Source organism: Engraulis encrasicolus, chromosome 10, assembly GCF_034702125.1.
Source record: "Engraulis encrasicolus isolate BLACKSEA-1 chromosome 10, IST_EnEncr_1.0, whole genome shotgun sequence".
Classification (NCBI taxonomy): Eukaryota; Metazoa; Chordata; class Actinopteri; order Clupeiformes; family Engraulidae; genus Engraulis; species Engraulis encrasicolus.
The window spans coordinates 36,538,393-36,561,144 of record NC_085866.1 but is presented as its reverse complement, the minus strand read 5'-3'; the positions used below and the strand labels follow the sequence as shown (position 1 = coordinate 36,561,144).

At 43.5% G+C, this 22,752-nt stretch overlaps 2 protein-coding genes across 2 annotated transcripts; one reads left to right on the top strand and one right to left on the bottom strand.

Moving 5' to 3' along the window:
- The first annotated feature begins 274 nt into the window (after positions 1-274).
- Positions 275-14,218, top strand: pcsk1nl (proprotein convertase subtilisin/kexin type 1 inhibitor, like). Its single transcript, XM_063208761.1, has 4 exons — positions 275-487; positions 11,513-11,794; positions 12,181-12,386; positions 13,094-14,218. Exons 1-4 carry the CDS (start codon positions 401-403, stop codon positions 13,533-13,535), a joined length of 1,017 nt encoding a protein of 338 aa, XP_063064831.1. The 5' UTR covers positions 275-400; the 3' UTR covers positions 13,536-14,218.
- A 2,634-nt stretch (positions 14,219-16,852) lies between these two features.
- On the bottom strand, positions 16,853-22,071 carry lhfpl4b (LHFPL tetraspan subfamily member 4b). The gene is made up of 5 exons (XM_063208760.1): positions 22,044-22,071; positions 20,218-20,640; positions 18,582-18,809; positions 17,761-17,834; positions 16,853-17,294 (listed from the first exon to the last, which is right to left on the bottom strand). The coding sequence occupies exons 2-4, from the start codon at positions 20,633-20,635 to the stop codon at positions 17,809-17,811; spliced, it is 672 nt and encodes a 223-aa protein (XP_063064830.1). The 5' UTR covers positions 20,636-20,640; positions 22,044-22,071; the 3' UTR covers positions 16,853-17,294; positions 17,761-17,808.
- Positions 22,072-22,752: the final 681 nt, after the last annotated feature.

The window sequence follows — 22,752 nt, the reverse complement described above, 5'->3', positions numbered from 1 at the left end:
ATCCCCTCCTCTCTTTCTCTCTCTCTCTCTCTATCTCTCTCTCTCTCTTTCTCTCCCTCACGCCCACCTTCTCCTCCTCCTTTGCTCTTGCACTCCCTTCCACCCACCACGTCTCTCTCCACCCCTTCCCCCCCCCTCTCTCTATCTCACTCTCCAACCCTCCTTCTCCTCCTCCGTGGCACCCTCCCTCTCTCTCTCTCTCTCTCCCTCTCTCTCACTCCCTCCCTCCCTGTCTCTCCCCCTCCCCTCATTCTGCCTCTGTCTGCCTGGCTGGACTGGGCTGAGTAGAGCTGAGCTGAGCAGTAGAGAGTGGCAGTGGTGTATCTCTGCTCTCCTCTCCTGTCCTCCTCCTCTCCTGTCGACTCCATCGCGTCGGGGCAGCCTCATTCTCTCCTCCAGGATGTCGGGCCCTCTAACCAGCACCAGCGCCGCGCTCCTTCTCCTCCTCTCCCTGGTGCTGCTCCACTCGCCCGCTCTCCGAGCCAAGGTAAGCAGCAGCGATGTCATGCGACCACCGCACCGGCCGTCGAGACCAGACGGGAGCATGTGGGAGGGTTGTGTGTTTATTGTGTGTGTGCATGACAGCACACGTGTGAAGGGAAAATAGAAATATAGAGCCAAACTGAAAGTCAGAGAGAGAAAGAGAGGTGTGTGTGTGTGTGTGTATGTGTGTGTGTGTGCGCGCGTCCGTGTGTGTGTGTGTGTGTGTGTTCGCACATCCATCTGTGTGTGCCTCTCACAGCTGCCGAGTCATAGGAACCAGTGGGGAGGCAGCCCAGCAGGGAAAAACAAACAAGAGCAGAGACACACAAACACCAATCAGCCTCAGGGCTAATTGAAGATCCACATCGCCATGGCATTTATTGAAGAATTGAAATTCAGCTATAATGTGTAATGATCAATTCATTTGAACCTTGTTTCATTTCACCTACTGTATATACGGGCTGCTTAAAATGATGCGCATCACCTCCCGGAAGGACTGTTCTGTTTGTCTCCTCAGAGCTCTGAATGTTCTTGAATATTTTTTTTTTCTTATTCTAAGTTTGTAAAAATTGGAAAAAAAAATGTATGCAGATGTTATGGTCAAGGGTCCTGTGAATGATGATGATGATGCGCATTAAATGCTTTCCTCAAGCCCAGCTTGTGGGACCACTGAGTATCGGGTGTCACGCTCAGGTGCTTCTTAGCGGGAGAGATGAGTATCTCTGTAAGACAGCAGGACGATAGTGGAGGAGACGGGGCACGCACACACACACACAAACACACACACACACACACACACAAGCATAGACAACTACACATCTAAAAAAAAGTCTGAAACAGTTGATCAGTCATTGTCACTGTCCATTGCAGACAAATCCGTAAAGGCTTTCAATATTTGTGATTTGATGTTACAAATCTGTCCTTTCATAACAGGTCATAAGAAAAAAAGTAACTATTTTGGAGATAGTGTGTGTGTGTGTTTTTTTTTTGGGGGGGGGGGGTCCTCTCTAAATCTATGTTCGAACAATAGATGCAAAAACAGTCCGATCCATGTTGTTGTTTTATTAACCATCCTAAAGCACGTCATCATATCAATATATGCCGTACATTTTGCAGTGTTAATTCAACACTAAGTGAGTCATAGGCATGGTGTTGGTCTTGCTCCCCAAGTCTTTGAATTAGACCTGCACAATTTTATAGGCTAGTGAACGATTTCACAGAAATGCATCAGATTCATCTCAGCAGCCAGCGATCACAGGTACTTCACCTTCCACTCTGTCATCGTCATCGACACATTGGCCTGAGTCACTGAGTCACAACGGGAGGGTTTAAAATATTCAGAGGGGGTAGGACAGGGCACCGCTGGGCTGCCTGTGGCCCTGGAGCAGCTGTGTGTCTGTCTGTCTGTCTGTCTGTCTGTCTGTCTGTCTGTCTGTCTGTCTGTCTGTCTGTCTGTCTGTCTGTCTGTCTGTCTGTCTGTCTGTCTGTCACCACATACATACTATCCGCATGCTCAGAGTCACAATCAAGAAATGTTGAATGCCATGTTAATTCAATTCAACACTGTTCTGTCAATATATATGGTTCCAATATACATAGTAGCTGAATTTACATTTTGAGAGATGGATTTAACACTGTTCAGCACATATCAATCAATCAATCAATGTTATTTATTTATATAGCACATTGTCATACATAACTGTCATTCAATGTGCTAAAGAGTAAAGAAAGAGAAAGAGAAGAGAGAAGGAGAAAATATTGTGTTGTAGGCCTACTATAGATAGAAAATTACTATCACCAGAGGCAGGTGAAAATAAAGCTGAATAATTTTAAATACATTTTAAAACATTATACTGTTGAGGCAGTTCTGATTTGGACAGGAAGCTGGTTCCAACATTTGGCAGCATAATGACTCATTTCACCCTGTCTGTATTTGTAGTAGAGGAGATTCTGAAGACCTAAGACATCTATTAGAATGATATTGCTCTAGTCGAAGCCATTTAGTGACTTGTAGAGTTTATGGGTTCACAGCATGAATTCAACATGCAAAGAGTTGAATTTAGCACATTGAATGGGATCATATATTCTCAGAAAGGTGTTGAATGAGCACTGCATTTTTCCTGTGCATGTTCTTGTCACGACACTCTCCAATTGGTCAGATTTACAAGCACACTTCAGAATCACTTGCTCCTGCTCCATGCTTCTCCATTCTCTTGTATCGGCCAGGGCTGCATTGACTGCTCCAGCTGCACAAATACAGTACACAAAGATTTCATATGTAGCAATTGGGTTGGGATAATAAGTTGGGGAGCTGAATTGATATTACAGTATCATGCTATGATAGGCCTACATGAATACCTGTATAGGCTGTGTGTTTTGATGGACAACTTAGATAAAATGCTCCTGTGTCTGTAAAATGTTTATACATGATAGCATCTTTTGAAAACGTGGTTCACTGCAACCTACTGAATTACTGACACCAATTTTGTGTGTTTTTTATTTTTATTTTCATGATATACCATATGTACTTGCCTACCTTTTCCCATCCTTGGCAGATTACATTTCACAATTCCACTTTCACACATGAGCTAGCTCGATAGATAGATAGATAGATAGATAGATAGATAGATAGATAGATAGATAGATAGATAGATAGATAGATAGATAGATAGATAGATAGATAGATAGATAGATAGATAGATAGATAGATAGATAAATAGATGAGTTATTAGGATCAAGCTCGGTGCTCCAAACAGCAAAGGTTTCAAATAAGTACCATGGACAGCTCCCGTAGTGGCCAAATGGAAGCTCCAATGCATGGTACTGCCATTGCATTTGGATAGGCAAACAGCCACAAGAGAGACAATGGTTTGGAGGCCCCCTCTTTTCAGAAGTCTGCCTTTTAAAAAGGCTTCTGAATACAAGGATAAATGAATCAATAGTGTAGTCAGTAAAATCTAATAATCAGGGAACATGTTGGTGAGCTAGAGGGAGACGTGACGTGCTACCATGGCAACTGGGCTCAGGCACAGTCCCATTTGTTCACCGTGAAAGCGTGTGTGAGTGGGTTTGCTCTTGCACACACACGCGCCTGCACACCTTTTACGGTGAGCAAATGCAAACACAACACACAAAACAAACACAGACCCCCACACAGACACTTCACCTCACATGTCCTCTGTTCCACAGCTACTCCAATAACAACGTACTAAAGTCATACAGATGTAATGTAGAAAACAATACAAAAATGTGTCACTTGGATTTTGCTGATACATTAAAATAAACAATGTGTATTTTATGACACAAGCAATTAAGGTAATTTTGCTTTGAGCTGTTTTAAAATCCTTTTAGCTGTGCATTCATTTTAGTCAATGTAATGTAATAATGGAATTGGATTAACATTAATGCTCAACAGCTGAGTACACAAATGTGTATGGATTAGCTTTGGGATGTATTTCAAATAAACTCATAAAACTAAAAAGCATAGAAAGGCAAATGACTGTGCTGTAACTGTAGCTGTGCAGACATACAACCTGAAAATTACCCGTTTTTTAATATATTACCAATATAAAATGAACAAAAACACTACTCGTTTTTTATATATTATCACTTTAAAGGAAAGAATAAAACAGGAGCTCAGCTCTTTCTATGAACAGATGGTAGTAATCTGCAACAACACATCTCTCAGCTTCGCTTTTCTTGGTTTACTGCTTAACGACACAGCGACCCGCTGTGGAGCAGCACGCACGTCATTGTGCGCCATAGTGACTCACCAGGCTTCTGACTCACTATCCACACGCACGCACGGACACTCACGCACACACACACGCCACCCCCATCACCCCCATCTACACTCCCTACAGGATTTGAGTTCTCCTCCTTAAAGACGTCACACGCACACACACACACACACACTCTCTCTCTCCCTGCAGAATTCGAGTTCATCTCCTTAAAGACGTCACACTCTCTCTCTCTCTCTCTCTCTCTCTCTCTCTCTCTCTCTCTCTCTCTCTCTCTCTCTCTCTCTCTCTCTCTCACACACACACACACACACACACACACACACACACACACAAAGACAGACCGACACACACATGCACACATACAGTACCCACGCACGCACGCACGCAGACAGACAGACAGACAGACAGACAGACAGACAGACAGACAGACAGACAGACAGACAGACAGACAGGCACGCACGCACGCACGCACACACACACACACACACACACACACACACACACACACACACACACACACACACACACACAGATTCATTATTGATGTTGCCTCCCTGACAAGTATCAGCCACAAATCAGCTGGATGGTGATTCAGGCTGTGCTCGACACGTCAGAGTGCTTCAAAAATAGACCAGGGTGTACCTGTTCATACCGAACTGCTGACATACTGGACTGCAGCATTTATTAGTAAAAGTTCACTTAACTTACTTAACTGCTTGACACACATGTGGCAAATCACATAGAATGTTGGACCCTGTCTATCTACATTGATGTTTTTTATTAGGCCTATAGGCAAATTGACATTTGTAGGAAGAAGATTGAAGAAGATATGTCGCGACGACAGCTATTGTCACAATTGTGTGAAGTAGGTGCATGAATTAGGCCTGAAATATGTTTCACTTGCATGAAAATAATGTTTTGTATATAATCCAACAAAGTAATCATATTTTAATCCATACAGTAGTGGCCTTAGCTGTGCTTACAATACCGGACTTCTGCAAAAACGTCAATGACCCAATAACATTGTTTACCTTGTACATACATCTACGTGATTTCAGTAGCACAGGGGTGACAGTGTTTCACTGGTTACATTGTCACAGTCAGCTCAGTAAAAATTTGTAAAGGGGAAAGTCTCCAAAAGCAATCACCACTAAAATAAAATGTATTTGCCAAGTTGCCAAGTTGCCAAGCCCACCTGAGAACAGACTTTAATAAACTATCAAGCACGAAGTCCTTAGTCAATCATAGCATCCACTAGCTCCTTTTCCAGACGAACATCATTAATGGGTACTAATCATTGGGAGAAGCCTGGAGGGCTAATGCATCAGAGTGCAGGGACACTTACTGTAGTGCAGCCAGAGGGAATGAGACTAAAGCTGCGAGGTATATTACATTCTCAACGCCGCAAATGGCTTCTTCTACCGCAGTACACATATGTATCTGCATCCCCTGCTGAAGCCCCTTCTCTCCATCTCTCCCCTTCTCTCTCTCTCTCTCTCTCTCTCTCTCTCTCTCTCTCTCTCTCTCTCTCTCTCTCTCCATTCACAGTCATCAAAGTCACAGTCACAGTCATTTGTTCTTTTTCTCCTTACAGTCATTACCCAATGGATCTCTGTTGAGTGCTATTACATTTCTTCATTTTTTTGTCTTAGAAAAAAAGGTCTCACTCCCAAACCACCACTGCATCTTCCTTTTTATTTTCAGTGGTACTTCAGCTCACTGAGATGATGAGATAACAATATTTTGCCTGCTGCCATGTTGAGAAAGGGCCAAAATTAGGAATGTGATGCTGTCTGCCCCCACCCAGCAATGCCTTACCCTGCACACAAACTGCACAATTTAGCAAAATTTCAATGCCAGCTGAGGATGGTGTTTTATTTATAGTCAGGCAATATGCCAGAGAGAATTCCTAGTAAATGGGGATATTTGCTTCATATTGTGCCAGCGTTTGGCTACCACAGACTTGTTTGGCTTACTTGGTTGGTTGGTAGATGCTCTCTGAGTTTGAAAAACAGTCACAAGTGCCTTAATGCTGCATATATCCCTAAACATACTTTGTAAACATTTTCATTCATTCATTCATTCATTCATTCATTCATTCATTCATTCATTCATTCATTCATTCATTCATTCATATTGCATTCTGACATTTGTATTAGTTCTATGGCATTCTGAAACATACAGCTCAAGATTAAAGTCATTGCCCTCAGCTAAGGGACACAGATAGCCGTCTCTCTGTCTGGTCATCAACTGTCAATCCAAACATTTGACAAGAAACATCATCTGAGGTGGATGCTTGACAGAGTAGGCTACTGTGGAAAAAGTGCAAAATCTGAGTGACAAAGGCAGTGACAACACCAAGCACACACACATACAATCTCTCTCTCACTGACACACCTCAAGACACTGGCCTTTACAAAATACCCACCATTTCGTAGAATACTTTACAGGGAAAGGTTTGTAGATACTCTTAATGCAGCCTTGTTGAAATACAGCATATTCTACACAACTTTGTGGTTATTGGCGTTGAGATGTTGATGTACGGTGCAAAAAGAAATATTCGACATTTGGAGAAGTCTTTGTTTCTTCATTTCTTGTACTGTATGAGACAATTCTGCTTCCAAACACAATTTAATTACTTACTTACTCTTCCTCCTTTGGTTGAGGGTTAACAGACAGAGTGTGCTGCTGCTCTTCTAGATGACGCTGAGCGATGTGAAAAGGAAAAAAACGGAGGTGGCGGTGATGTATGTGATGAGGACGTGAGCGAGTATGTTTGTTTTTGACAGATACCCGTGAGGAATAGCTAGCAAATTAGCAGCATCCTGACATCCACTGAGCGCACACACATAAACACACACTCACACTCACACGCACACGCACGCGCACGCACGCGAACGCGAACGCATGCGCGCACACACAACACAACACACACACACACACACACACACACACACACACACACACACACACACACACACACACACACACACACACACACACACACACACACACACACACACACACACACAACACACACACACACAGAGGCAGACAGGCTGAGTCACTGAGATATGAGACAAATGGTTCGAGGGCAGCAACAGGAAACCAGGAGAAAAAAAGAGTCGAGAGAGAGAGAGAGAGAGAGAGAGAGAGAGCGAGCGAGAGAGAGAGAGACAGAAAGACAGTAGAGAGACAGAGTGAGCGAAAACGAGAACAAGAGAGAGAGAGTGCAGGAGAGAGAGTGGGAGGCAACAAAAGAGATAGAGGGATGGAGGATATGACATGAGTGAAAAGAGAGAGAGAGATACAGAGGGAAGGAGGAGGGATAGAGACAGAGAGGGAACAAAGTTATTTATCTCGACCTTGATTGAAATGACAGGGCTCTCAATCAGGTCACTCAGAACAGCACAGCCTATTCCACCAGGTCACAGCAGAGCAGAGACCAGCTGCTCCCTCCTCCTTCACTGCCTAGCCAGGCCGCGCCCTCCTAGTGACACAACACCTTCAGCGTTGCTACAAGTCACGTCAGGAGCAATACAAATATCGTTTCTGAGCACCGGAAAAATCGGGAACCCCTCCCACTTCTGTCAGTAAGCAAACAACCAATAGCAAACCAAGGGAGGCGGGACTACCCTGCTGTTTGGGCAATGTTAATTGTTATGCTCTTTTGTCAGACCAAGTCTCGAAGAGATTTGAAAGTCGATGATAATCAGGCTACCCTTCTCCCCCTCTGTCCTACCACTGTCCCCATGTACCCAGCAGAATTCAGGGGTAGAATGTTAGGAAACCTGCCTGCTGAAGCCTCATCGGCAATGCTGCCCTATCTGTCTGGACATTTAGCTCAGTGGCATCGGGCTGTGCCTCACATTCCGAACTGTGTTGGAGTGTGTTGGTGTAGGTCGCGGGTTTCAGTGCCAAGTGGCGAAGTAGCACAGGATGAGCTTGGTTACACTGGTACCATGACCCAGATGGGCGTGAGGTGTAACCTCTTACTGCAGCAGATGGGTCCGTCGACGGGTCTATTCACTCTCTACACTCAACACTCCACTACATCGTAAGACAGCATGGCTATGACAATGCAGAGAGTCTGAAGTAACCGATTAATATTTGGTCATAAACAATTTATGCCTTTTTTCCACTGACGGTTTTCTGGTAGGCCTACCAAACTCTGCCGAACACACACATAGCATCTGTTTGGCATCTGTTACACTCACCTTAGCGCAGAGCATCTGTTATAACCTTATAGTCACTAATGCCTCTTTTCCACTGTCTGTTTTCTGGTAGGCCTGCAGCTCGACACAGTGTGACTCACACACAGTGTGGGCGCGACGCAGCTCAATCGAAGAGCAAAAAGTGGCGGCCGAGTCACAGTGTGTCGAGCTGCAGGCCTGGTGACACTATGAGGTCATAACAGAGGCTCTGGTGAGTGTAACAGATGCCAATTAGCAGAGTTCAGCAGAGTTCGGTATAAACCTCCCTCAGCCAAGCCTCCTACTTCAGTAGCTGTAGCAGCAATAGCATCGGCTGTCATTGGTCACAGAAGAACTCTGCAAAGCACTATTCAGGCATCTTGGTCAATGCAGGAGAAAAGTTGTGGGCCAGGTTACAGCTGTACAGGATTGAAGAAAAGTTTGGGGCAGCTTGAAGGGCAATACTAAGGGTAGATTTTTGAAGGAATTCAAAAGCTCCAAGTGGTTCTGGTTGTAGCTTATGGAGTTAGGCTTCAAATGGAATTAAAGGAAGTAGTTTAGCCCATGAGCCAAAGACAAGTGTCTGACAGCAAGAGATTCAGCCCGGATTTAAACGCTTTCATGACCACCATTTTAGGCCGGCACAAGTGCATGTCTTTTTTTTCCTTTAGGAAAACACTAGAAACTCACAGCACTCACAAACTTTCACAGCATATCTTTTATTCTTGAATTCCTTTAGTCATGTTGCTTTTGGCCACTTGAGTCATTTTTACAGAATGGCATGTGAGGGAGCACTTTAACGCTGATATGTCTGCCTTCCAAGTTCCGACACTTAATTCACTTGAGCAAAGTTATTTTCTAAACGTTGTCCACATTGGAGTGCAGCACAGCTACCCTTGATAGAGCACTCTGGACACACACGATTGCATGGTCATGCCTACAGAGATTAATTAAATGGGGCATTTAATTAAAATGGACCAGGTGCTTATGCTTTTAGCATTGGAGCATGAAAACACAGGAAATGCAGCTGTCTCAGCATCGTGTAGAAACTATCGCCCAGTCTAGAGCAAGGCCGTGTCTGATGCTTACTGTGTACAGCTGAATTGCACTGTAAAGAAAATAAGTCATCGTTTTCCAGTTTTCAGAAAGAAAAAAGTGACCCAATTACCTGAATTCACCATACTACTACTGTGCCATACAGTACTTTGAATATGACCAGTTTTGGCCACAGTCGAGACTCTTAAATTATTTTTTGGCTCACGTACATGTTACATTAATCATTGCCTTAGGTGATAGGCAGACCACTCTCCAAGAATCTGGGAGAATAATTCCAGAATGATAATGTTCAAAGATATATATTTTTTGTCTTTATTCTTGATAGTACAGTGCAGATGATGACAGGAAGTGAGTTGGGAGAGAAAGACGGGGAAGGGTTGGCAAAGGACACGGGCAGGGAATCGAAGCCGGGTCGGCTGCATAGCAAACAAGAGCCCTACTTTATGTGCCACGGTAGGGCCCCAGAATGATAATGTAACATATTCTACTTAGCACTGGAGTTGATTTTCATGCAACATGGATTTCAACAAAATACTGCATTCACTAAGCTTCTGCCAAGGGTCTTGTCTGAATCTGTGTTTATTGCTAATCATAGTACCCTACGTACATGTATGTCCAATAAGCATGTACATGTAGCACCATTTAAAAATGACTCTTGTACAACACATTTTTAAAACATATTTATTTATGTATTCATTTATTTATTTATGACTGCAGTTGGAGCAGTTGTAGGAATGCTTTCATTCATCCATGGAAATCTGCTAGGACAATGTCCACAAAAAGAAGCTTTTAGGAAGACATAAAGCACTAATGCATTATCTCTGAGCACAAACCATTGGGGAAAGGAGTGGGCTTTTGTTGAGTCATAAATGAATGAATGGATGAATGAACGAATGGTTCACAGGCAGCTGAGTCAGACAAGATCGAGATGGAACTGGACTGAGGAAGTAAAAATGTGTGTACTGCGCATCCTGCCTGTTCAACATTGGTGATTCCACTACTGCCACGATCTAACACTGCAGCTGGAACAAATAAATATGAATAGAAATAAACAGCGGGGCTATAACTCTCTAACCTGGGGACTCTGGCCACATCACTAGGACATCCTTCCTCACAGAAGAGAAAGACATGAGGTTGGGGAGATATGATTAGGGTTGGCTCAAACATGCCTGAGCTGAGAGATTGCTTTCACATGTTTCTGGAGTGGCAGAATGGAGGCTAATACAATGACCTTTCATTACAACCGTAGGCCTATATGTCTGAAGTAAATGCATTTCACGTTGTGCTTTACTTTTAAAGATCTTCAATTGGTCATTTAATTGATGTAAGGCTTTTATACATCAGTATACCACACCATCCATCTCAATTGTTTTTGCAGATGAAGGCTGCACATTTATTTATCATATAGAGACTTTGAATACCCTCTTATGCCATCTTATTCATCATATGCATTGAGAGACACAGGCCACATGGCTTAATGGAACTGTCAGAGGAATTGATTGGTTTAAGTTGGTAGCACTTAATGTTTAACAGAGACGGACTAAACACCCAATGTTATGCGACAGGCTGAGCACTCAGCTTGCAAAGTCTCGCCACCACTGCACCACTCTCTCTCTTTTCATTCACTGCGGTTTATTAACAATCCATTTATTATCCAGATGGAATGATCTCTGTGACACCTTATTTTTATATCATATACAGGTACAGTACATATTGTATTATACGATGTAAGCACATGTTTGAGCCACTCAAGGCTAGGCCCAGGGGGTTAGAGATCAAAAGGTGTCAGACTAAACTCACTTTTCCTTTCCAGTCACACCTTATACACAAACTAGACATGAACACTGGTGTTAGGCCTTTTTGCAAGAGCCAAGTCTGACGCTGACCTGATTTGAGCCATTCGTTCCAGTGCTAACGAGTGACACAAAAACATCAGAATCTTCCCCCAGGGGTCTAATGTAGTGTATGTTAGGTACAATCCCACATAAAGGGTCCTAGCATTCTCTTAACCAGATTCTTATTCTATTTGGTTCTCAGCCCCTTTCAGCAGGACGTGGCCGCATGCGCAGCATGGAAGGCGGAATGGCCCGCGTCCGACGAGACCTCCGCGATGCGCTCCCCTACGAGGCCCAGATGTACAACAGCCAACCAGACGCGTTGAGGGCCAAGGGCCTGAGCCAGGCCCTCCAGCAGTTGGTGGAGAATGACCAGAGGCGGGACCAGGAGGCGGCCTACCTGGCTAATGTCATGCGGCTCCTGAGCCAGATCGACGCCAACGCCCAGGAGGAGAGATCGGATGATGACCGGGGGGACTTTCAGGTAGTGTTGTGACGTTTGCGAATGAACCGGTTCTTCTGAACGGCTCTTACCCATGAACGGTGGGAACTGAATCACAGCTGGGGAGCCACTCTTTTGTATTTTTTCATTCATTTTGAGCATGTGATGTTCACATGAGTACTTCAATTTGTAAAACAAACAGGAGTATATCTGCCTCATCAGAGAGTGACAGGAAAGGTCTTTAGAAGGAGGAGGAGACAATCAGTTGTTTGGAAAAAATAGCCAGATGCTATCTTCTTAACACGGAGTAAAAATTCACAACAGTTCAAATGAACCAGTTTTCTACTATACTATCTCTTTTGAAAAGAACCAGCCATATTATGATCCAGATCCCGTCTAGGAGCCATAAATCCCATCTCTCCTTCCAGGGTCCCTACCCGGCCGACTACGATGAGACGGAGCCCGGGGTGAGCATGGCCAAGCCCCAGACTGCTGCTGCCTGGCAGGAGACGGCCCTGAGTCCCCAGCTGGCCCAGGCCCTGCTCAAGCGCTACCGACAGGAGAAGCTGCTGCAGGAGCTGGCCAACAGGATCCCGGACCAGAGGGAGTCCAGTAGGGATCAGGAGGTGCTGCGGTAAGGACATCACATGCCAACTTACATAGCTTATATACCGCAGTTCTTTGATTTAATACAGTACACTTTTAAATTCAAATTCAATGATTTTAGAGAAATAAAAAAATAATATTTGGGATCAGGAGGTGCTGTGGTAAGGAAATCACATGGCACCTTACATGGCAAGAGTTCCGATTTGATGGTGTCTATAAAATGGTGTATATTTCCAATGAATTTATGGTAAGGACGATGCAGAACACCTTTAAGTTTAACACTTTCACAGAAATAGATGATGTACCCTAATTATAGGGACCAAGAGGTGCTGTGATAGTACAGTACAGTAACTTTGATTTGATGCGATACACCCTTAAGTTCCATTGTTTTAGAGAAATAAATAATTAGGGACCAGGATGTGCTGTAGTATACGGATATTATACGGTAGTATAAGGATGTTATACTGCAAGTTTGATTTAATACATAATACTTTTAAGTTCAATGATTTTAAATAAATAAATAATAATGTCAGGGATCAGGAGGTACTCCGTTAAGTGAAATGAGAAAGCAACTTAAATAGCAAGAGTTCCAATTTGATGCAGACCCAGTGGTGTATTGCAATGGCAATGGCAATGGATTTAAAGACTGTGTCTAAATGTATAACCTTTTCAGTCCACCTCCAATTTACTGATAACTTAAAGTTGTGACGTATGGTGCTTTGGCTTGTTGTGCAGGTACCTAGTGGAGAAGATCCTGTCCAGCCTGACTCCTGTCAAAACCCCCAGCACATCAGGCAGCCGCCGGGCCAAGCGTGACGTGGACACCGCGGCCGCAGCAGCAGCAGCAGCAGTATCATCAGCAGTTACAGCGGCCAGGAGTGGTGGTCCAACGCTCAGACGCACCCGGCGTTCCCTGGACGCCGCCCCTCCTCCCCTACAGGACTCCGAGCCGGTCTCTCTGATCCGGGTGAAGAGGCTCGGGGACGAGGATGATGATCAGGAGATGGAGATGGGACACAGGGTGATGACCCCCCAGCAACCCGTCGGCCTGCAGAGGATGAAGCGCATCGACGATGAGCCACAGCCTCAACCGGCCAAACACAGCCGCAGACGTCGCTCGCTGACCTACGATCCCAACCTGCTTGCACAACACATCCTGCAGTATCTACCCCAGTAAACAGACAGACAGGCAGGTAGCAGGCGTCATTGAAACAGTGTTAAATCAACGTTATTTTGATGAGTCCAATGGAAAATCACCGCTGTTTCAATGTTGTCATGCCATCTGGACAAAGAGAGAGACAGACAGAAATGCAGACAGACAGATCCCAGTGATGGAAGAGGGAGAAATCATGCAGAACATGTTTTGCCGGCCTTAATGTTCATCCATTTTACGCAGCATCTATCCACAGCAGCAGCTCTTAAAGGTTTTCCCTGCACAGTAAACTGTGACATGTCATATTCCCTGCAGAGGCATTTAAAACAGCACACCGTATAATAAATGTATTTATGATGCTTTGTTTGTTCTGAGGCAAATGTCCATGATAGAAGAGGGACGTAGAAACACTTGAACGTCTTTCCCCCAAGCTTCAACTTGTTTTGTCAACAGCCATGCTGTGTACTGGCTGGTTGACTGGTTGGTTGGTGTGGAATGACTTCAATATAACTGGCTGTTGTGTCCGGCCACACTTAAAATTGTTTTGCGTCTTGGCTTTTCTGGTGAATCAATGTGCGACGGCCCTGCCAATTCTCTTGGGAAGGCATCTAAGGCATCACTATGATGTCTTTCGTATTCCCCATCAGAAAATATATATTTGATTATAACATATGTATATCAGTTCTCACAATAAAATCTTAGAAAACAGAGAAGGAATGTGAAAGTCGTTGTATTGTAAATTACAATGTCATCGAGGTAAACGGGACTTAGGTGCTGACACATATACAGATATTTTTATAGGCAGATTGACGTGTAAATGCAGTGGATGAAATAAAAACTCCACTGTGACAGGTGCATTTTAGCCCCCTAGTTATGAAATACACATTCTAAAACTCTGTTTACATGTAAAAGAGAGGGCAAAACCAACGTCTTTTCAAAAATATCCATATGTGTAAACATCTTCTTACTGAGTTCAAGAGTGTATATAGGCTATAATATAGCTGTACTTATGAGGGCCTGTCAACAAGGAACGGACACTGTCTTATTTTCTGAGCCCTCCACACCTGGACCATGCTAAGATCACAGCTTCACAGCCCAGGAAGAAAGTCCTTTATGGCTACTCACAACCCATGTTAGACTCGATACGGCAATCCTTATCAATAATGGCCTCCACATCCTACTGTCAGACGAGGCTGTACCTCACTCACACTGGGCTCTACCCAATAATTCTCCACACAGTATAGCTAAGAATGCAAAACTGTTGGAGCTGCTGCTTAAATGAAAATGTTACATGCTAAACTGTCTCCATTGTCCTATGTAGGATTATGGTAACTGCATTGACTCATGTGTTGACGGTGTAACATCAAGAAGAAAGTCTCAGTTCTCAATTCTCAGACACAAATTTATTGTTTACAGTGCATACATGACACATTTGGCACTTGGATTTTAAAGAGGAACATTTTGTTCTGTCCTCAAACAGTACAGAAACAGTAATTAGGTTCACATAATGAAGACATTTTCAACTGTAAACAGTTGGGACTTCCACGGTCTAGCATAGTCTAAAATTGTTCTAGGCATAGACATATTCATTTAGGCAGGCATGTGATCCTATAAAATACACAACAAAGGTAAGCACAAAAGTCATGTAGGACTCATGATGTGTAAAGACTCAAGATGACCAGAGAAGATGTATCTTCAACGATAGAATGGCAGTCTAAATATCTTAAGCAGGCAGTGGATCCTGTTCTGCATCTGTTTCTTCTCTTAACTCTTTGGCTGAAAGTCACAGGCTTACATATACACCAGCTTTATGTGTGCATAAAGGAATCACACACCTAGTACATCTCTGTCCTGATATGCAACTGTCACTGCAAATTCTGGTGAATAAAAATTGAAGTCACCAAATACATTGTGAAATCAAATTTCACTGGGCTAGAAAATGCAAGTTGAGATTACTTAATGCAATATTGCTTGCATGCTCAATCTCCCATTCCAGGTCCACTGTTTTCTCATGTGTTTCCCTTTCTTCTGAACTAGTTAGACTTTGCAGTCATTATGCCAGCTTGCCCCAATGGTCTGACTTAAAATATAAAAAATAAAAAATAAGAATAAAATAAAATAAATACATACAAAATAAAATAAGTGTTTATCTTCAGTGGATGTGCAATGTCAGAGAAATCTTGTCCCATTCACAGATATTGAATTTACTGAATCATTTCTTCAAAACAGTTTTTGCTGTCTCCTTTTAATGTGGTTGTTTTTCATATTTATTTAATCTAAAACATTATATATAAAAATATATCTGATTCTGCAATGGTCCTATTTCAGGCCTGGTTATAAATAATGTTATAAATAAATTGTGTGTATACACGGAATAACCTCTTTTAATTTGATTTCTGCAAAAATATAGTTTGTATAATTCACAATATCCTTTCTTGGAGGTAAATCAATCTGCAAATAAAAAAGAAGCTAAAGTAACATCTGCTTTGTGCTTTAATAAAAAAAACTTTTCTTAGAAAATTGGATCTCCTCTAAAATATAAAGGGAATATAATGTGTTAATATCATTTTACATGTACTCAATACCCAAAGCATTAAAAAAAACCAAAATAATAAAGCTTTGTTAGGTACTTGTAATTTTTGATTGTATGGATGTCCTCTATATTAGCACATTACCGGTAATACGTTAATGCGTTCAGTGATGATAGCAATGACACAAACAACATTGAATCAATGTTATCCATCCCTGTGATATCCCAAGCTATGTAGAACTACACTCAAACTTATCAACACCTAATTTATGCCAACAACCTATGGGTCTTATAAATAATGGATATCTATGCAGAATTGGGTCCATTAGTAGTATTCATTATGAACACATAACAACATCTTATGAGTATGTCCATGATATTGGATACTGGGTACATGGAAATTGTAACCAATCTTATCTATCTTCTGATCATTTTGTTGTTTTATAATATTTGTACTGTATGATTCTCAGCTATTCTTTGTCATATCACATCCCTCACCTCTCGCTTTGTAAACCCAATCTCAAAACCAGTTTAACATTTCCTGCTAATGACATTCAGATGGCATGGCAAACAGATGAGCATGCACAGTAACATACTGTAAAAACATTCAAACAATACAATACTTAACAAACAATACTGCTGGAGTAGTATTACTTCTAGTGTTATTTTTTCAGCACAAGATTTAAACTTGACAAACTACTGTATGTGACAGGCATTAGGGTCTATGCATGTTCTTCTCAGCTCTTCTTAACACTGCTAGTTATTATTGCATTGATATACAGACTAAACATGTACTGTGATATATTGAGTTTCGTAAACACACTTGATGACATTTGAATCTCAGGACTTGTAATGGAAGATATTGATGTTTTCTCTGAAATGTGACATGGGGGCTAACTTAAAAAAAAAAGAAAACCTGAAAAGTAATTTTCTCTCATGTCTGAAGAGCAAATAAATCAGGTTGGAGAATCCATGACATTGCCAGGCAACGTTCCTCTCATCTCCTCTCCAGTTTTCTCCGCCCATTCCCCTCCTACATGGCGACTGCGGAATCAGTGTGGTTGCCAGGAGACCGTTTCTATGCAGGGGCGTTATGTAAGTGGAGCATGTGAGGCGTGATGTAATGAGTGAGGGGGAGGAGAGAGCACGCCCTCCTCACGGTTTCTCTCCTTTCTTCCTTCATTCCCTTCCTTCCCTGCTAATGCAATGAGGGGACTTTAATGTGAAGGTGAAGGAAGGACAACGATCAAGAACTGGCGAATGGCAGAGAAGAGGAGAGGAGAGACACACAGGGGAACATGGGAAAAGAGGAGGTGATCAATGAAAAGTGGTCAGGATAAGAAGAAGGGATGGAGAGATGGAGAGAGAGAGAGAGAGAGAGAGAGAGAGAGAGAGAGAGAGAGAGAGAGAGAGAGAGAGAGAGAGAGAGAGAGAGAGAGAGGGAGAGAGAGAGAGGGGCTGACAGGCAGGCAGACAGGCAGGCAGACACAGAGAGAGAGAGACAAAGAGACAGACAGAGACAGAGAAAGACACAATAGTCAGATGAAAGCATTGCACGCAACAGCGAAAAAACTGAACATTAGGGAAAGAAAAGGAAAACACAACACAACAATGATTACTTGGCTCTTGGTTAAACATCATTAAGCTGTTTTGTATTCAGTGTCATTCATCCCGTGGAGCAGTTTGCCATTATCCTAATGGGGACAGACATTAACTCACCTTCTTTTTTCTGGCACACAGCAGTTGTCCTTGGCTCACAATGTTGGCCTATGGTGCCAGCAGCAATCCTGTCACTGAGAAGAGAGCATATTGTAAACATTGGAACAGGATTAAATCATGATTCATTCACAGCGTCATACTGTTCAATGAAAATAGTCATAGACTGAAAACAGTTTATACAGTCCTTCCATCAACATCCCCAGCAATTCACCATTGATAAAAAATTGCCTGGTATGTCACATCTGTGTTGTAAATATCCTATCTGGAGTTTAACCTGAAATATTGAAACACACTGTTTTTTTTACTGTGTATGCTACTGGTTGAAGCTACAGTCAGTCAGACAAATGTTTCCTCTAACCTGGCTACCAGCAAGACCTATGACAGAGCTAGTGCTTCTTCATCGCTCTACTGAAACATTGGAATTGATCAGATTTAATGTACCTGTCACAGAATCTTGTGCAACATCAGATGAAGTATGGGTGGGCCCACGCGAGCCCAACATACATTTAAAAGCCTGTTATAAATATGATTATTAACATTTTACTCTTTTATTCTACAATATGTTTTTGTAAAATTGATTCCTTAAAATAACTTGTATTACTATTATTGTTATTATTTGTATTAATATATGTACTAATATTTCATAATTTTTACCATTATCATTATTATTTATAGTCATTATCTTTATTTATTATTATTATTATTATTATTATTATCATTACTTCTACTACTAGTAGTAGTAGTCTTAGTAGTAGCAGTAGTAGTAGTAGTAGTAGTAACAGGAGCAGTAGTATTATCTCTGTGTGTTTATCACAGCTTACCATCCTTGACGTCGTCAGGCAGGAGTGCATCCTGTCGGTTGCCTAGTACAAAGGCCAGTGTGGCCAGGATGGCAGCATCCAGGATACCCAGCATGGCCAGCACGTATGCCCAGTGCACAGTGCAGTTCCCTGAGGAGAAGCTGCTCACGCTCTCCCCGCACAGGGCCCTCATCTCCGCACAGTCCCAGGAGTCTGGGAACAGCACGCAGGCCAGGGCCAAGCAAAATCCTGCATATAGCACACCCACCCACGCACACACGCACACGCACGCACGCACGCACGCACGCACGCACGCACGCACGCACGCACCCACCCACGCACACACGCACACGCACGCACGCACGCACACAAAGACATAGGCAAATTAGAGATATACACGGTTTGTCTCCTGTAGACATATTTAGAGTGTTCATGTTTATGGTTTCCAGTGGACACAAGCTACTCCAAAAAAAAACGAACATCTGATTATGTTACATCACCAATATTAAAACAATCATTCCATGTAGCCATACATTTCTCAAGTATGATGAAGGCACTTCAGGAGTTCACCTATGATAGTGTTCAGGAAGTAACGGAAAGGTTATCTGTTTATATCAAACTGGTAATCCTGGATAGCCTAGTAAACTAAACAAACCCTAGCAACAGAACATCATTGCCTGATGTGTTGGTCCAGTCCCTAACTGTTGGGGAAAATGATAGCTGGGCCCTGAAATCTGTCATCCAATCAAAACTAACATTATTTGTGCATCAAGTTTTTTTCAGTTTGAATATGTGAAGCAAGTTGATGGGGAGGGATTAGCATGTTGATGACGTAAGTAAAAATGATTGTCACCAAGTACTTGACAATTTGCTTTGACCTTAGTGGGATTCCAGTATGAGGAGCGGGGGAAAGGTGAATAAAATAAAATAGGTAAGGTTAAGTAAAGGAAGCATAGTAACAGTATCATTATAAAAATAATCAAATCACAATAATGGCTGTGCAGCAAAATAAAAAGAGACAAAAGTCCCCTTCAACCAGGATTTTTTTATTTTTCATTTTTCCGTGATGTTCCGGGTAAAAACCCTTCTTCAGACTGTACAGCAAAGCAGTTTGAAACTTAACACTGGTTCCACACCCACAACACTCATTTTAATCAATGGTGTACAATCCCTGGCACAAAAACTCCCACTGGGAAAGTCCCATTGTCACGGTGGGACCATAGTATGCTCAGGGTAAGTTAGTTATTCACTTCCCCCACCCACCTGGCGGTGTCTTGAATGAAACCAGTTATCTTTGGGCCACAAACACAACTCCCTAGTCCCGTACTGTTCAACTGTAGTACCAAAAGGGGGTATGGGAATGGGAAAACAACAGTTTTTTGGGGGGACCACGTAAAAGACAGCACAGAAAGTCCATAGAACAACATTCAATTTCAAGTCGGTCGGTGGGCCACAGGAAACTTTAAATGGGTAACATCTGGCCAGCAGTGTTCTAATTAAATATGCCTCCCCTAACCATTTACCAACTGAGTCATTTACCAACCCTACCCTGTCTGTCTCTCCTGCTCATTTGCTGTCTCCTATCACACTGTCCTGTCATCATAAAAAAAGCCCCAAAAATATTGACCACTATTATTGCCAAGACAAATGACCCTACCTGCAGTGAGCTGCAGCCAGGCGCAGATCTTGTACACTGTGGCGGCGTTGCAGAAGCGGAAGAGGCAAAGGCAGCCCACGGAGGCCCAGACCATGGCCAGCGAAATGCACACCAGCACAGCGGGCGACTGGAAGGCCGGAAGCGGCGTCAGGGTGCGCAGCGAGCCGCGGCATTCGGGCACCGGCCAGTCGGTCTCCAGGCATACCTCAAACAGGCCCAGCGTGCCTGCTTGGGGTGGCGGGGATCCGGGCCGGTAGTGCAGCTGGCGCGTGCCCACCCATGAGGGCTGGATGAGGATGACCACCTCGATCACGGCGAAGCAGAGAGTGCAGACGGCCCACAGCACGCCCACCGCCCGCGCGCTGCGGATGAACTCCGTCTGGTACAGCCGGGCCACCTCCGACGTGTGCACCTGCATGGCTGCTGTTTGGGGATGGGGGAGATGGGGTGGTTATTGTCTGATGTTTGCCAAACAATGCCAATTTCTTTCATTTCCTAGCTTGGGAACTATTATGTCACACTGTTACAATAGCAGTACCTCTGACATGTGAACCTGTATGGCTGGTTTGGGGAGACAGAGAGGGTATACAGTCGATAGTCCCTGATCATTTACAAAACAAACAGAGGAATTTGTTCCATTTCTTTGATTTCTACGCCTGAGAACAACTGTGTCATTCTGGTACAGGAGTGCCACCTCTGACGTGTGTGAACCTGTATGGCTGTTATTTAGGGAGAGAGGTAAGCTGAGGGAGTATAGAGAGTTGGATATTTGCAAAACAAAAGCAGTATTTTTCTCCCTATTTCTGATTCCCTTGGTAAGTACAATAATATGCTGGTAAAGCTGATGCGTGTGAAGTAAAGTAGAGTTCCTTTAGTTATCCTGAAGGAAATTGAGGGGTCTGGCAGCTTACAGATAATACAAAATACACTTAATAAACATTGCAAGACGACACAGGATGCACATTCATTGCAAGACATAATATATACTCATACAGTAGTTAATGGCTGATCTAAGAAGCAATATTGTTCTGTGGGTAACGGATATCAAAGGTGACCATATCAAATGAATCAGAAAGAGTCCCAGAAAGAATCTGACAAGTTCATTATACGCATAAGCATGCCGACCCAGTAGACTAAAGAGTAAATTCCTGAAGGCATAAAAGTTGCCTAACAGACTAAGTCTGTGGCCCCATACACTGATAACATAAACAAAACTACAACATTACCAAGAGAACCCAAAACAGTGTCAAGGTTAAAAGGGCAGGTTCTAGGAGCTGGTCAGAACTGATTGAGTATGCATGATGCCAATGAAATGAAAATGGCATCGATATTAAGCGATCCTAGCGCTACATTAAATATATCAGCCGCACACTACAGCAGTCCGTAAGTGGATCAGGCTGGCAAGAGCTGAGCTGAGGCTTACTGACATGATGCCAAGACAGATTAAAAAGGCAGGACAGTGCACACAGTCACATACAGCACAGTGTGGGGTGTTTACGGAGCCGGAGCGAACTACAAACAACGAAGGGAACTGTTGGGCAGAATGGACACAACAATACAGGTACATGCCACATGCAGAGAGGATGGTGGGGTGGTGGAGGGGGGTTATTGCACTAAGATGCTTTGAGATGCAGCTGGAGATGAGCACAACAAAAACCAAAACCATTACTGTAAGCAGCAAGCGAGCCAGCAACCTGCACTGAATAACAAAACATGGAGAGTGAATGAATGGATGAACGCTGCCAATGAGTGGGGGGTGAGATGCAAACATGGAGGAAGGACAGGCAACAGAAGGGAGAGAAAAGGGAAAAGCTAGAAACAATCACCTCTCTTTTAGGTGCTGCCTGGCTGCACGTCTGTCTTCTGATAGAGAGCACGGAACAGCAGAGACAGCAAGGAGGAGGGAGAGAGAGAGGGAGAGAGAGTCAGATCAAGAGAGGGAGAGAGATAAAGAGTGGGAGGGAGAGAGAGAGAGAGCGAGCGATATCTAATCACAGGTTTGTCGTCTGCTAGCTGGAGGTGAAGACTGGGGGGAAATGACTTCTGAGAAATAACGGGAGCCAAAGAGAAAACAAGAGGAAGGGAAACAGTCTCCTCCTCCTTTTTCTGCTTGAGCGAGAAATTGAGAGAGAGACAGAGAGATGTTCATCAGCATCAGCTGCTGGCCCCAACCATTAGCATCAAAGAGAGGAGAAGAGGGATAGAGAAAGACAGAAAGGAAAAGATGAGGAAATAGAGAGAGAGAGAGAGAGAGAGAGAGAGAGAGAGAGAGAGAGAGAGAGAGAGAGAGAGAGAGAGAGAGAGAGAGAGAAATGGAGGGAGGGATGGGGGCTGGCTTGGCATTGCAGAGAGCAGAGGGGGAAGGGAGGGGTTTACCATGCGCACATTCACAGTCACCTCCACACACACACACACACACACACACGCACACGCACACGCACACGCACACGCACAGTCTGCGGCAGTCCTGTGCATTGATGCAGAATGGGAGGCGGAAGGAAGGCTGAGCTGAGGGAGACCACAGGGAAGGGAAGG

What these genes read in the sequence shown, in the direction of transcription:
- lhfpl4b (XM_063208760.1), bottom strand. Translation starts at nt 20,635, where the DNA reads ATGCAGGTGCACACGTCGGAGGTGGCCCGGCTGTACCAGACGGAGTTC. An exon ending in CTGGCTGCAGCTCACTGCAG is followed by an intron (nt 18,810 to 20,217) that starts GTAGGGTCATTT and finishes TGCTATATGCAG; the next exon opens with GATTTTGCTTGGCCCTGGCC. An exon ending in GCCTGACGACGTCAAGGATG is followed by an intron (nt 17,835 to 18,581) that starts GTAAGCTGTGAT and finishes CTCTCTTCTCAG; the next exon opens with TGACAGGATTGCTGCTGGCA.
- pcsk1nl (XM_063208761.1), top strand. Translation starts at nt 401, where the DNA reads ATGTCGGGCCCTCTAACCAGCACCAGCGCCGCGCTCCTTCTCCTCCTC. An exon ending in ATGACCGGGGGGACTTTCAG is followed by an intron (nt 11,795 to 12,180) that starts GTAGTGTTGTGA and finishes CTCTCCTTCCAG; the next exon opens with GGTCCCTACCCGGCCGACTA. An exon ending in AGGGATCAGGAGGTGCTGCG is followed by an intron (nt 12,387 to 13,093) that starts GTAAGGACATCA and finishes CTTGTTGTGCAG; the next exon opens with GTACCTAGTGGAGAAGATCC.